Source organism: Carettochelys insculpta, chromosome 6 (genome assembly GCF_033958435.1).
Source record: "Carettochelys insculpta isolate YL-2023 chromosome 6, ASM3395843v1, whole genome shotgun sequence".
In the NCBI taxonomy this organism is placed as follows: Eukaryota; Metazoa; Chordata; order Testudines; family Carettochelyidae; genus Carettochelys; species Carettochelys insculpta.
The window spans coordinates 77,867,137-77,880,730 of NC_134142.1; the positions used below are offsets into that span (position 1 = coordinate 77,867,137).

A 13,594-nucleotide genomic window follows, 5' to 3' on the forward strand; every position below is an offset into this window, starting at 1 on the left:
AAAAAAACAGTAAAAAAGTTAACAATTACTTTCATTAATTGAAAAATGTAGGTTTTACACCCTGATTTGGAAACGGCAGATTATGCATTCCCTCCTTCACGAACGGCTTTATCGCACTCAAAAATGCTGGTAAGACCTATTATTCCTGGCTTTGTAATAAGTAGACAAATAGACAAATATTAAGTTTTTAGAATAAGAAGTTAAATCCATGTGGCGAATGGAACACTGCACTGTGGTGAATAAGGTGAGCCAAACATGTGGCTCAGAGCCGCACACATGGTGACCTCCACCTGCTCTACGCATGTGCCCGCTGCTTGGTGGGTCAAGTGTGTTGTGGCTCCTGCGGCTCTTGCCTGGGTACAGCTCCTACGGCTTTTGAGGTCTGGAGCCATGCGGTTCCTATGTCCCCAGCCTGGAGCCACGTGGTTCCTGCTGCCTGGTGTGGCTCCTGCAGCTAAATCTTTGTTACTCACGTAGAGGGTACTGTAGAAGTGCAAAGTATTATTACTATTAATTGAACTAGACCAGATCTACTTAAATGTATGCTTAGGGTGGTAAAGAGTATTTTCTCCCCATTTGAAATTTGTTAAACCTGCAAAGAATGGCTAGTTGTCTGTTACATAATTACTTTGTAGGCTAGATTTTTTTTTTTAATGAAAATTTAAGTTCCAGACTTACAGTGAGAGGAAGGGAGGTCATGAGAAGGCAATGTACAGCCCCATAGGCTGCTTACCACGGGTATTGAAACTTGAACTGAAGTCAGTTTAAAACCAGAGAGAGAAAGCCAAGTCTGAAGTAATTATGCACCGCTGACATTTCCTTAGATCAGTAGTTAACAGTTAAAATAGTAATAAAGAAACAAGAGGAAGAATCATTGTTGCTGAAAATGAATGAGAAGTAAATATATTGAAGGAGCAAGAGATTGAGAGTGCTGCAGAATGCAAGCTTCTACTGATAGACTGAAAAGGCACTATACACATGGAAATTTACACAAGTAAATAAAAGATGATTTTATTTGGAAAATACTGTCATTCTGTGTCTAAGAGAAGTGATGCCATACGCTATCTAGCAGCTACAGCTCTGGTCTGACTATTTGAGAAATGGAGATGGGACTTGTTAATTTTATAATAAAAAAGGAAACTTGGTTTATTTTGATGTTTGTACATATACATGGTATATTTACATCCTATGAAGAGAATTCTAGTTTATTAATGTGGTATTGGGCTCCGGTGAGGTTTATAAAATGCTGTCTAAGACATAACATGGAAATCATTAGTAGAGATAAAAATACCATAATTTCTCTCCCATGTGGCAGTATTGCTTATGTTTATCCTTTTCTTTCTTGCCTCTCGTAAAGAAATTCATTTTTCAGCCCTGAAGTCAAATTGAAATCCTGGCTTTATTGATGTCAGTGGCAAAATTCCCATTGCTTTCATTGAACCCAGGATTTCACTGTTTATGGTGCAATCTTAAATCGGTGCGGTGCATTGTTGCAAGGTCGATACATTTAATCTTGCATAATTTTGCCTACTCAGAGAGAAATAGACTGTTTTTTGTGGAAGACCTCTGTATATGACTTCTGTGTTTTGTGCAAGTTACTATAAACTACTTGATGCTAACTTTGGTGAGCAATCTGGTCCTGAAACAAATAATGTGCAGTAGTGCCTCGATTTATGCAAGAGATGCATTACTGTGCATTGTCACATAACTCGAATTATGCATAAATCGATGTGGCTTCTTTCCCCTATGGAACACACGTTCTTCTTCGAGTGTCCCCGTGGGTGCTCCACAATAGGTGTCAGGCTCGCCCGGCGCCGCAGATCGGATCTTCCAAGCAGTTTCTGCCGGACCGCACATGCGCCGGTGCGTGCCGCTCCTTTGTGCGCTCCTGGCCACGTGCGCGATCCGGTCCCCGCCAGTTCCTCTTAACCGCCGTCGGCTGCAGACGGAATCCGAACTAGGCTAAGGCCAAGTTAGCGTATTCAATGGTTTTAACTGTTTTTTCTTTAAAGTTTTCAAGTTCTTAGGCTACTGCAAGTTAGCCAGTTGTTATTTTTCAAAAAAAAAAACAAAAAAAAACCAACAAGCGGGACGGCATTCAGTCCAGTCCCAGTAACAAGCGGAACACCGGAGGCCAGGAGCCTAGGGCCATCAGCTCTCCTGCCGTGGCAGGCCATCGGAGAAGGGGAAAAACAGCACAGAGAAGGTGCTAAGTACCCGTTAACAACTGAAAGACTCACCAACAATGTCCTCTTCAGGATTCAAGAAATGTGAGTCCTGCCGAAAGGCAATGCCAGTGTCTGATGGGCACAGTCTATGCATAAGGTGCCTGGGGGAGTCCCATGTCACGCAGAAATGCTCCTTCTGTGCAAAACTAACAGCCAGAGCAAGGAAGGACAGGGAGATGCGGCTTGAAATGCTGCTCTTTGACAAGGCCCTCCAGCCAGACGTGCCAGAGCGGCCGCAGCAGGAGGGACCCTCCGGGGCCCATAAAAGGAAAGCCGCCTCCCTCACCCCATCAGCACAAAAATGGAGGAAAGCCTCCCCAGCCCGATCCCTGCTGGCAGCAACAGCGAGCGGGACGGGAGGAGCGCGCAGCCCCCAGCCACAGCAACAGCTGATCGACGGCGGCACGGAGAGCCACGTGGAAGCGGCTCAGCCTCCGATAATCAAACAGCCGCCCCGCACCGCAGGCAGGGCGGCGGCTAAACAAGCGCCGGTACCGGCGGCACTGCAAGCAGCGGCACCGACCCCTGGGGAACCGGCGGTGCAGAGCGCGCAGGCACACAGCCTGCAGGCACCGGAGGACACCGCCCGTGCAGCACCGCCCATGAGCGTGCCGAGCACGGCGCGGACGGGGCAGAGATCCCCTACACGCCAGGGGGCGGAGTTACCTCCCCAAAGGAGGGGGAAGGCTGCACACAAAACGAGGCACCGCAGCCCCTCTCCAGACAGGGCTGCGGAGTTGCTTTCTTTCAGCCCTCCGCTTATGCTGCAGACTCCAACCAGAAGGCAGGGGTCCCCCCTAGCCTACCCGGAGCCCCCGTCTCCATTTTTACAACCAGCCTTGCCCTGGCTGGGACCACCTTCACCCTTCCTGGGGATTGAGCCGCTGGAATACTATCCAAAATCGCTCTCTCCAGTGTCCCAGATCTCTCGACGATCTCGCTCCCCCAGACGCAGAGGGTATGCACCAAGGGAGTGGTCTAGGTCACCTTCCCAAGAACAGTGCCTATACTGCCATGGTCGCCCCTATCACGTGGGGCATAGACACCACCGGCAATCTACCAGGGAAAGATCCCCACAGACGATCTCGTATCCCCGAGGGTAATCGCGACCGGGGACAGAGACTCAAGTATCTCAGGGGGGACTGGTTATGGAACCCCGAGATTTTCTCTCGCAAGCCTCTAGCGAGAGGGTGTACCATCACCAACAGGAACCGGAAGGGTCCAGAGAGGCGTACCCCAGTGGTTCCTCGCTCTCCTCCCCGGACGAGGCTACGGCCCCGGGGGACGTCCATCCTCCGGACGATCTCAAACAGTTTCAAGAGCTGTTTAAGAGGGTGGCCTTCACGCAAGGCATCCAGACAGCAGAGGTGCAAGAGAAACACCATAAGCTCCTCAAAAATCTGAGACCTCCGGCCTCCTCCAAAATAGCAATACCGCTTGATGAAGCAATCTGGGAGTCCGCCACTATGATATGGCAGACCCCTGCGACTATTCCGCCTGTCCACAAGAGAGCGGATAAGAAATACTTCGTGCCAGCGAAGGGCATGGAGTTCCTGTTCAGCCACCCACAACCAAATTCCTTGGTGGTGGAGTCGTCGCAACAAAGATCAAAGACATCTCAATTCAGGACAGGGGGAACAGACAAAGATGCCAAGAAGCTAGAGCTGTTCGGCAGAAAGGTCTACTCCTCCTCCACTCTACTGTTGCGAATGGCAAATTACGCAGCGCATTTAGCGAACCATAATTTTGACAACTACACTAGGTTAACCTCCCTCATGGACTCGCTTCCAGAGGACAAGAAACCGGTGCTCAAGGCCATTGTGCAAGAAGGCTACGCGGCCTCGAGGACGGGAGTTCAGATCGCCCTGGATGTTGCGGACACAGCAGCACGTTCCACAGCTACGGCAGTGGTGATGCGAAGGAAGTCCTGGCTCCAGACTTCGGGTATACCGAGGGATCTGCAGGCAAAGATAGTCGATCTTCCCTTCGACTCGCAGAAGCTGTTTGCTGAATCAACTGACTCGGTCCTTCATTCCAGTAAAGATTCAAGAGCCACACTTAGGACCCTGGGGATTTACACCCCTCCATACAGAAGGAAAAAGTACTACCCTCAACAAAGACGGTACCAGTACCAGCAACAGCGTCCCCAGTACCACAGGGCTTACGAGCAAGGGCGACATCAACAGCACCAGCAGTACAGAACTCCCAGGCGACGTTCCCAACAGAGCCGTGCGTCCTCGGGGCAGGGCCAAAGGCCACAAGTTTGACACACAGATCCAGGGCTGCACCATCACTACCATCGCACAAGGTCATCCGAAGCGGCTATTCCACCATCGCCTCCGACCATTCTACGACCAGTGGCAAAGGATCACCACAGACAAATGGGTGCTGGAGATCATAGCCACGGGGTACGCCATCCCCTTCCAGTAGCTCCCACCGCCACGACCTCCACCCAGGCCCCACCTCCAGGAGGCCTCCCATGTAGCGAGGCCCAAGCAGGAGGTAGACCATCTCATGCTCATAGGGGCAGTGGAAAGAGTGCCGGAGCAACTGCAAGGGAAAGGGTTCTACTCGAGGTACTTCCTCACGGAGAAAAAGACAGGAGGCTGGAGGCCCATCTTAGATCTTCCAGGCCTCAACCGGTACCTGCGCAAGCAACGCTTTCGGATGATCACAATCGCCTCCATCCTTACGGCACTGGACGATGGAGATTGGTTCGCAGCCCTCGATTTACAAGACGCGTATTTTCACATAACTATGCATCCGGCTCACCGGCGATTCCTCCGGTTCATGGTAGGCAAAGAACATTTTCAATACAAGGTCCTACCGTTTGGCCTCTCCTCGGCCCCCAGAGTCTTCACCAAGACCTTGGCAGTGGTGTCAGCCTACCTGCACAGACAGGGGGTATTTATATTCCCGTATCTGGACGACTGCCTACTGAAAGGGGCCTCGGAGGAGGAGGTACTACGCATGATACGCGTCACAGCAGGCACGTTCTCTTCGCTCGGCCTGGTTATCAATCTGGCAAAATCAAAGATAGACCCCACACAGGACATAGAGTTCATAGGGGCACGCATAAATTCTCTTACAGCGAGAGTATATCTGCCAGAGACTCGCTTTCGGGCCTTCGGCTCCCTCGTGCAGGTCATCACCTTCAGCCCTACGGTGCCGGTCCTGACGTGCATACAGCTGCTGAGCCACATGGCAGCGGCAACGTTCGTAGTACAGAACGCCAGGTTACACATGCGCAGCATGCAGCACTGGCTGGCGAGCGTATACAAACCGGCAGCACACACCGTTCACAGGGTGGTGTCGCCCACAGCAGAGGTGCGCAAATGGTGGGTAAACCCCAAGAACTTGCTAACAGGGGTACCCTTCCACCAACCACAAATATCGGTTTTTCTTACTACAGATGCCTCCCTCATAGGGTGGGGAGCACACATGGGCGAAGAGGTGACGCAAGGACTGTGGTCCTCCACGGAGCAGTCACTGCACATAAATATACTGGAGCTCAGAGCAGTATTCAACGCCTGCAGACACTTTCGAGACCATATACAAGGCGAAGTAGTCGGGATCAGTACAGACAATACCTCCACCATGTTTTATATAAACCGGCAAGGAGGAGCTCGGTCCCGTGCCTTATGTGCGGAAGCAGTCCGGTTATGGAACTGGTGCATCGCCAACAATATAACCTTGAAAGCCTCCTACTTACGAGGCGCTCACAATGTGAAGGCAGACCAGCTGAGCAGGCATTTTGCACTCACGCACGAGTGGCAGATCCGTCCCGATCTGCTACGACCGATTTTCCACGCATGGGGTTTTCCCCAGATAGACCTGTTTGCCACTCAACACAACAAGAAGTGCCCACGATTCTGCTTCAGGGCAGGACTGGGATGGGGGTCCCTGGGGGACGTGTTCGCGATCTCGTGGAGGGGCCCCCTGCTTTACGCTTTTCTTCCCACAGTGCTGATCCACAAAGTATTGCAGAAAGCCAGGAGGGAAGGAGCCCGAATGATCCTGATAGTCCCAATGTGGGATCGACAGCAATGGTTCCCCCTCCTCCTGCGCATGTCGGACCGTCCACCGATGCCTCTTCCGGTGGCGCTGGATCTGCTCACGCAAGCCCAGGGGTCCATAGTGCATCTGCACCCCCAAGGCCTGCGACTACAAGCGTGGTAAATCCATGGCTCAGCTCCCTAGAGAGCGCATGCACAGAGGAAGTGCAGCAAGTCCTAGAAAGTAGCAGGAGGACTTCCACCAGGAAGACCTACAAGCAGAAATGGACTCGCTTCATGGCTTGGTGTGCTACCAAACAGCTGGCCCCCCTTTCGGTGCCTATACCTGTAATATTAGAGTATTTACTGGACCTCAAGAGAGGAGGACTCTCACTATCCTCATTAAAGGTCCACCTTGCCGCCATTTCGGCGTTCAGACGCGAGGAGGAAGGGCACACGGTGTTCGCCCATCCCATGGTTACCAGGTTCCTCAAAGGGTTGGTCAACCTATACCCGCCTCGGAAACCGCTTCCACCTTCGTGGAACTTGGACCTCGTGCTTAACGCGCTAACGGGACCACCATTCGAGCCCTTGGCCACGGTTTCCCTCCGCCTCCTTACGATAAAGACGACCTTTCTTCTCGCAATTACGTGAGCTCGCAGGGTGAGAGAGCTTGCGGCAGTTATGGCAACGCCACCCTGCACTGTTTTTTCCAAGGAGGCGGTAACCATACGGCTGCATCCAGCCTTTGTTCCCAAGGTTTCTTCTGAGTTTCACATTAACGAACCTATTGTTTTACCCTCGTTTTATCCAAAGCCTCATAACTCTAACAAAGAGGCACGCCTACGCCTCCTGGACATGAGGAGGGCGCGAGCCTTCTATGTAGACAGGACCACTCTCTTGCTCCCAAATCGAAAGGAGAAGGTCTCTCTTCGCAGAGAATCTCGAAGCACATCGTATGCTGCATAAAAATGTGCTACGAACTCAAAAAGACTCCTTTATTGGCCACTCCCAGGGCTCATTCCACTAGGGCGGTGGCGGCATCAACAGCCTTTTTCAAGGGCGTTGCGCTAAAAGACATTTGCAGAGCGGCGACCTGGTCATCCTATGACACCTTCGCCAAACATTACGCCCTTCACAGGGTATTCCAAGAGGATACCCGTCTCTCGACAGCGGTCCTCTCGGAGACAAGCTGCACATAATCCGATTACCCACCTCCTATCTTGGGTTACTGCTGGGTAGTCACCTATTGTGGAGCACCCACGGGGACACTCGAAGAAGAAAGACAGGTTACTCACCGTAGTAACGGTGGTTCTTTGAGATGTGTCCCCGTGGGTGCTCCACTACCCGCCCATCCTCCCCGCTTCGGATCTCTGTTAGTGTTTTGCAGGAGCATCCGAGGCGGTTGGTCAAGGAACTGGCAGGGACCGGATCGCGCACGTGGCCAGGAGCGCGCAAGGGAGCGGCGCGCACCGGCGCATGCGCGGTCCGGCAGAAACTGCTTGGAAGATCCGATCTGCGGCGCCGGGCGAGCCCGACACCTATTGTGGAGCACCCACGGGGACACATCTCGAAGAACCACCATTACTACGGTGAGTAACCTGTCTTTCTGCAGCTGGGGGAGCAACAGGAGCCCCTGAAGCTCCTTTTGACTGGTGAGTCCTGGGTTTAGAGGGCAGCTGGGGAGAGTTAAGCCTGGAGGTGGGTCAGAGCTGTGGGAGGAGGCTGCGGGGGGGGATAAGCCTGGGGTGTGTTAGGGCTGTGGGTGGGGTGGGGAGTAGAGTTGAGCTGGAGCTGCAAGGAGTGGGGTGAGCCAGAGCCACGGGCGGTTTGAACTGGGGCTAGGGGATTCAGCCAGAGCCACACGTTGGGGAGGGAGGGAGGGAGGGTGAGCTGGAGGTGCACAGGGAGGGGTTGAGCTGGAGCTGTGCTCGGGTGGTGAGCTGGCAGGGGTTTTGAACTGGGGCAGGGGGTTCAACTAGGGCAGGAGTGGAGAGGGTTGAACTGGAGCCGTATGTGGGAGGTTTGAACCATGGGGGTTGAGCCGGAGCCATGCACAGTTGGTGAGTTGGCGGGGGGTTTGAACCAGGATTGGGGAGGCGGTGTTTTGAGCCAGAGCCACCCATGAGGGGTGTTGAGTTGGAGCCAGAGCCAGGCATGGGGGTGGGGGGTGAGCAGGGCTGGGCGGGGCGTTGAGCCAGTGGTGGGGGAAAGCGGGATTTTGAGTTGTGCTGAAGTCGCATTAATGCGCATTTGAACGGTTTGCTGTATCTGGCAACAGAAGCCTTGTCTACTGAATCCTAAATTAATTTGTCAGTAGAGAACAGCTTTGAGCACATTCTTAATGGTATTCAGGGCTGGCATCTTAAAAATAATTAAGCAGTCATGTAACACTTTAAAAACTAACAAAATAATTTATTAGATGATGAGCTTTCATGGGACAGACCCACTTCTTCAGATCTGGAGATAGTGCTGTACTGGAAATGGTGCTGAAAGTGAATTGACATGACAATCATATAACAGAGAGAAACAGACATCACCTAATACATTATTTTGTTAGTCTTTAAAGTGCTACATGATTGGTTTTTTGTTTTGTTAGGATACAGACTAACATAGCTACCTCTCTGTTGCTAAAGATAGTTAACAGATATTTTGGGGCACAAGCTTTCATGGGCAAAGACTTGCTTTTTATAAGGTGCCACATGACTTCTAGTTGTTATCGAAGATACAGACTAACATGGCTACCTCTCTGACAAAAAATAATTGTTCTTTGTAGACTATTTAGTGCAACATAATGGTCTGCTTCCAAAACAATCTATTGAAAGATTAAGTATTGACATCATAGTTTAATGATTTGATTCATTTTGGTCTGGAATTCATTTGTGCTATTTTTTTCAAGTCAAAGACCATATTTTAATGTGCATTTGAGAGTTATTGTAAAATTAAAGTCCCGGACCAACCTGCAGGTTAGCTGCAGGAAGAGTGATTGTACTGAGTCTGGTCTTAACTGAGATAAATCATAGTATGTAAAGTGACAAAAGTGATTGGTAGTGATGAGCATAATGCTCAAATTAAATGGTGTGTGTGTATGCACACACACACCCTCCCCTCAAGAGTCACTCTCCAATTGGCCTGCAACACTGCTGTATTCTTTTGGATATTGTCTGAGAATGGTTCATTCTGTTTTACAAATGTTTATGATGTAGTTTTAAACTTGATGTTGGGGACAGTTATAGAACATAAGTTGTTTACATCATATCTGATCACCATTTACAGGATAAAGAAGTGCGAGCAATTTTCCTTAGATTGTTTGCGCAACTTTTCCAGGGATACAGGTCATGCCTTCAGCTGATCAGAATTCATGCTGAACCAGTCATACATTTTCACAAGGTAAAAAAGAAAAAAGATTGTCTGTGTTTGGTGAATATTTCACACATGATTTGAATTTATATACAGTCTTGGACTTTAACTGTATGCCTTACATACAAAAGTTTCCTTATATATGATATGATACAGCCATATCATTCTGATATTACTGAGAAGGTACTGCCAACTGCGGTTTTATAGACCCACTTTCTGTTTCATTTACAAACAGATTTGTCTAAGATGAAATCTGTAGCAGTGAATGCATGTTAATATTCAAAGTAAACAATACACACACATACATACCATTTTGGAATTACACACACGCGCACACACCATTTTAGAATTAATGAAATGGATTTCAAGAAATTTTTACCTATAGTTAAAATAACCATCTTAATATGTAACAAAATTATTTGGCATTTTACCTGCCCAGAAAGATCAAAGAATTCAGGTTACTTAATCATATGTATTATTTTTGCTGTGTCCGTCCATCTGTCTGTCTGGGCAAGGTTCCATCATGCTTCCACCCCCACACTGTTCCAGCCCTAGCCCCTTCCTCAGCCAGCACGAGGCCTGGCCCAACGCCCCAATAGAGCCCTCCATGCACCTTGCCAGCCCAGTCCCCCACCCAGCATGGGGCCCAGCCCAGTCCGCCAACAGAGTTGCCCCCCACATGCCAGCCCCAGTCTTTCCCCCAGCCAGCACAGGGCCCCGCTCAGCCCTCCATGAACCCCCCTCATGTTGTTTTGGCCCCTCCCCCACGCACCAGAGATCCAGGCTCAGACTCCACCCAACAGAAGGGGGCCCCCCTGCAATGTGCCAGCTCCAGCCTCTCCCCCATCCAGCACAGGGCCTGGCCTGTGAAATTTGGACATATATCACAAGTTTCTGTCTAGAACTTTCTTCTAGCCCAACTTCTGCTTGCAAGCAGAGCTGCAACCAGTCCTTTAGTTATTTTTTAAAAATGTTTGTGTGTGGAGGGAAAGAGTGTTACATTTCCAAAACCTTTTACAAGATAGCTTACAGCTATTGTCTCTTAAAACACTTTGTTCTGATTATTAGCAGCAGAAGTTTTAATCTATTCACATACCTGGAGTTAAATTTTCTGCTTGTTTCCATAACTTTTAAATTATACAATGATCAATCCCTCTTTATATTCACTTCAGGCAATCTTTTTGGGACAGCGAGGCTTAATTGAAAATGACTTTCTCACCAAAATTCTCAATGGAATGGCATTTGCTGGTTTTGTGTCAGAGAGGGGTCCTCCCTACAGAACATGTGATCTCTTTGATGAGGTAAAAATTCAAAAGACAGTTAAACTATAGACAAGATGATTCTGTATGTAGAAAAGTGGTAATTGGTAGATTTCTGAATCCTAATGTGTTCTGTAAACATGATTACTACAAACATGTTTTATAAGGTATCTAGTAATATATGATATTTTAAGCCCTGATGCTTTAATGAGTATATACATTCATAACTTACACACATGAAGTTATTGGCACAGTCTTATACCTAAGGGTAAGCACATGTGTAAGTCTTTGTAGGGCTGTGACCTAATGTTGTTTTATAGTCCACCATGTAACTCCGTATACTGATAACACCTGCTAGTGCAGAATTATTTTGAATAAATTGGTTATATTTTTAGAAATAATCTTTCAGAAGTAATATTTTTAAGAAATGTTAATTAAATGTACAATTGGCAAAGGAAAGTGAGGCAAACAACCCTTGACAATGGAATCTTCAATTTGCCACTGCTAGAATTGCAGTTTTTACATTCATTTCTAAAAAGACCGGACTTGGTACATTTTTCATATAAACTTGCTGTGCTGTTTAAACTTAAATATTTTTTAAACTTCTGGTATCACTCCATTTTATTTTCTGTGATTGGTTCTGAGAAACAGCATGCTGCATTATAGATGCTAAACGAATATTACAGGAGCACAGGTTTATTGCACAATCGTGGTCTTAAGCTCCATTAAGTCTGGTCTCTTTCCTCTGGAGCTGTGATTTGCCCTGTGCCTAAAGTTTCAGGGAAAAGCGAATATTCCTGATAACTCTCCTAGTAAATGATGCACTGATTGCCAGAGACATAAGAGGTTTTTTCAGTGTCCAATTTTCTGTACACTTTCAATGTAAGATGAATATTATATATTTGGTGTATTAGCAAAGTTGATTTTAAACATTTTGATACTTTTTTTAAGTTGGTAGCTTTTGAAGTGGAAAGAATTAAAGCTGAGGAAGGTAATCCACCGAAAATGATAAAGCACATCAGAGAGCTTGCAGAACAGCTGTTCAAAAATGTAAGTTTATTATATCCATCTATGTACTATACTGTAGAATGCTTCAGTAACTCTTCACTAACCTAACATGATTTATAACCTTGAACAATTGAAACAAATGACTCCTTGTGGTGTTGATCTTTATATTTGGCTAAAGGCTTTTGAACATTAAATTGTATTATACTCTAGTAATTTACAGTACATGTTGAAGTAGCTCGATATTATTGTTAACTTTCCCTTCAGCCATTGCATTGTAGCACCCTTCTTAGTTAACTAATACAGATTGAACCTCACTAATCCAGCACCTTGGGACCTGACCCGTGCCAAACAAGAGAATTTGCTGGACAACAAGAGGTCACTATTGTCTAGCAGCATTACCAACACTTTCACCGGTTAATGGGCTCTTAGAAGACATTTAGAGGTAATTATAGCTAAATAACAGCATAGAACATCAATAGTGAGGACAGCCTGCTGTAAACAAACTTTAAGGGATCACAGGAAACTTGGCTACACTCATGATAAGTGGCCCTCCGACTAGCTAAAATCAGGACGGATCACAGATGTTGCCACACAAGAGAGTTCCAAATTAGAGACATTCAACCTGTATCACTTAGTGTTTTTAGGGTTTTTTCTGCTACCTCCAATATATCTTCTCCACATCTCTCACCAGCGTCACTGCGTCCCAACAGCTCTATGCCCCTCAAACACTGTGCCCCCACTTCAGCATACTCCCTGTCCTATGCATGTATCCCCGGGGGAGCCCTGCTTCCCACTTTATAGCTAACCACTGAGGCTGCATCTACACTATGAGAGAAGTTCAAATTTAAGGCTGTTAGCTTGTTATTACCATGTGGTTGTCTTCACTTTAAATATCATGAGCTCGATTTTGGTAGAACCAATATTGAGGTTAAAATATCGCCATTACCTGACAGGTATAGTGTCAAACTCAAATTCAGAAGTTCAATTAAAGGACAGTGTGAAAATGTCACATCTTAAAATCAAATTTATTTGCCTCCAGAGGTGTCCCACATGTAACCCACAATGCCCCCCAGTATTCTGCTCTGGCTGCTGCTCTCCAGGTGCATAGGAATTAGATAACAGGAAGACCGTGAAGTTCAAAGCGGGAGCAGCAAGTCTGTGTCTGTGGGCTCATGTTTGTATGAGAGCCTGAGAAATACATTTGTGCGCGAACACTCTCCCTCCCCTACAGGCACCACACAATCGGGATCTGTCCCACGCTCAGCTACATCACATGGGTAGCCTCCGACCCAATAAAAGGATGTGCCTGCTGTTCGGTGCTGACCGTGCTGCCAGGCAGCACCATGTCCTAGCTTGTGTGCAGTTAGGGCTCAAAGGGTGGGAAAGATATTTGGGGGCTTGCTGCTGCTGAGGGGGAAGTCTCCCCCTAGTGGCTAAGATACTCAGGGACCTGCTGCTGCTGGGGGGGATATCTCGTCTGGAGGCTTAGTTGGGGGGACCACTTAAACTGGCCCTGCATTGGACCCCCCCAGTTGCCCTAGCATAGATCACTGGGGCTTGCAGCCACTGGGGGAAAGTCTCCGCCGGCGGCTATGATACTCAGTGCTTGCTGTTGCTGCAGGGAAGCCTGCCCCAGCAACGAAGATAGTTGGGGAGACCACTTCAACTGGCCCCCCACTGAACACTCCTGCACATCCATAGGATGGGACCACTGAAGCTTGCAGCTGCCAGGGGGAAGTCTCCC

The 13,594-nt window shown here is 48.2% G+C and overlaps 1 protein-coding gene across 4 annotated transcripts in view; it reads left to right on the top strand.

Annotated features, from left to right (window-relative positions):
- Positions 1–13,594, top strand: part of SBF2 (SET binding factor 2) — a 648,361-nt gene that overhangs the window by 388,026 nt on the left and 246,741 nt on the right. For all 4 annotated transcript variants that reach the window (XM_074997415.1, XM_074997417.1, XM_074997416.1 and 1 more), the window contains exons 10-13: positions 52–129; positions 9,500–9,613; positions 10,756–10,884; positions 11,794–11,892. In XM_074997415.1, the coding sequence (XP_074853516.1) occupies positions 52–129; positions 9,500–9,613; positions 10,756–10,884; positions 11,794–11,892 (420 nt within the window). The remainder of the gene's footprint in view (positions 1–51; positions 130–9,499; positions 9,614–10,755; positions 10,885–11,793; positions 11,893–13,594) is intronic.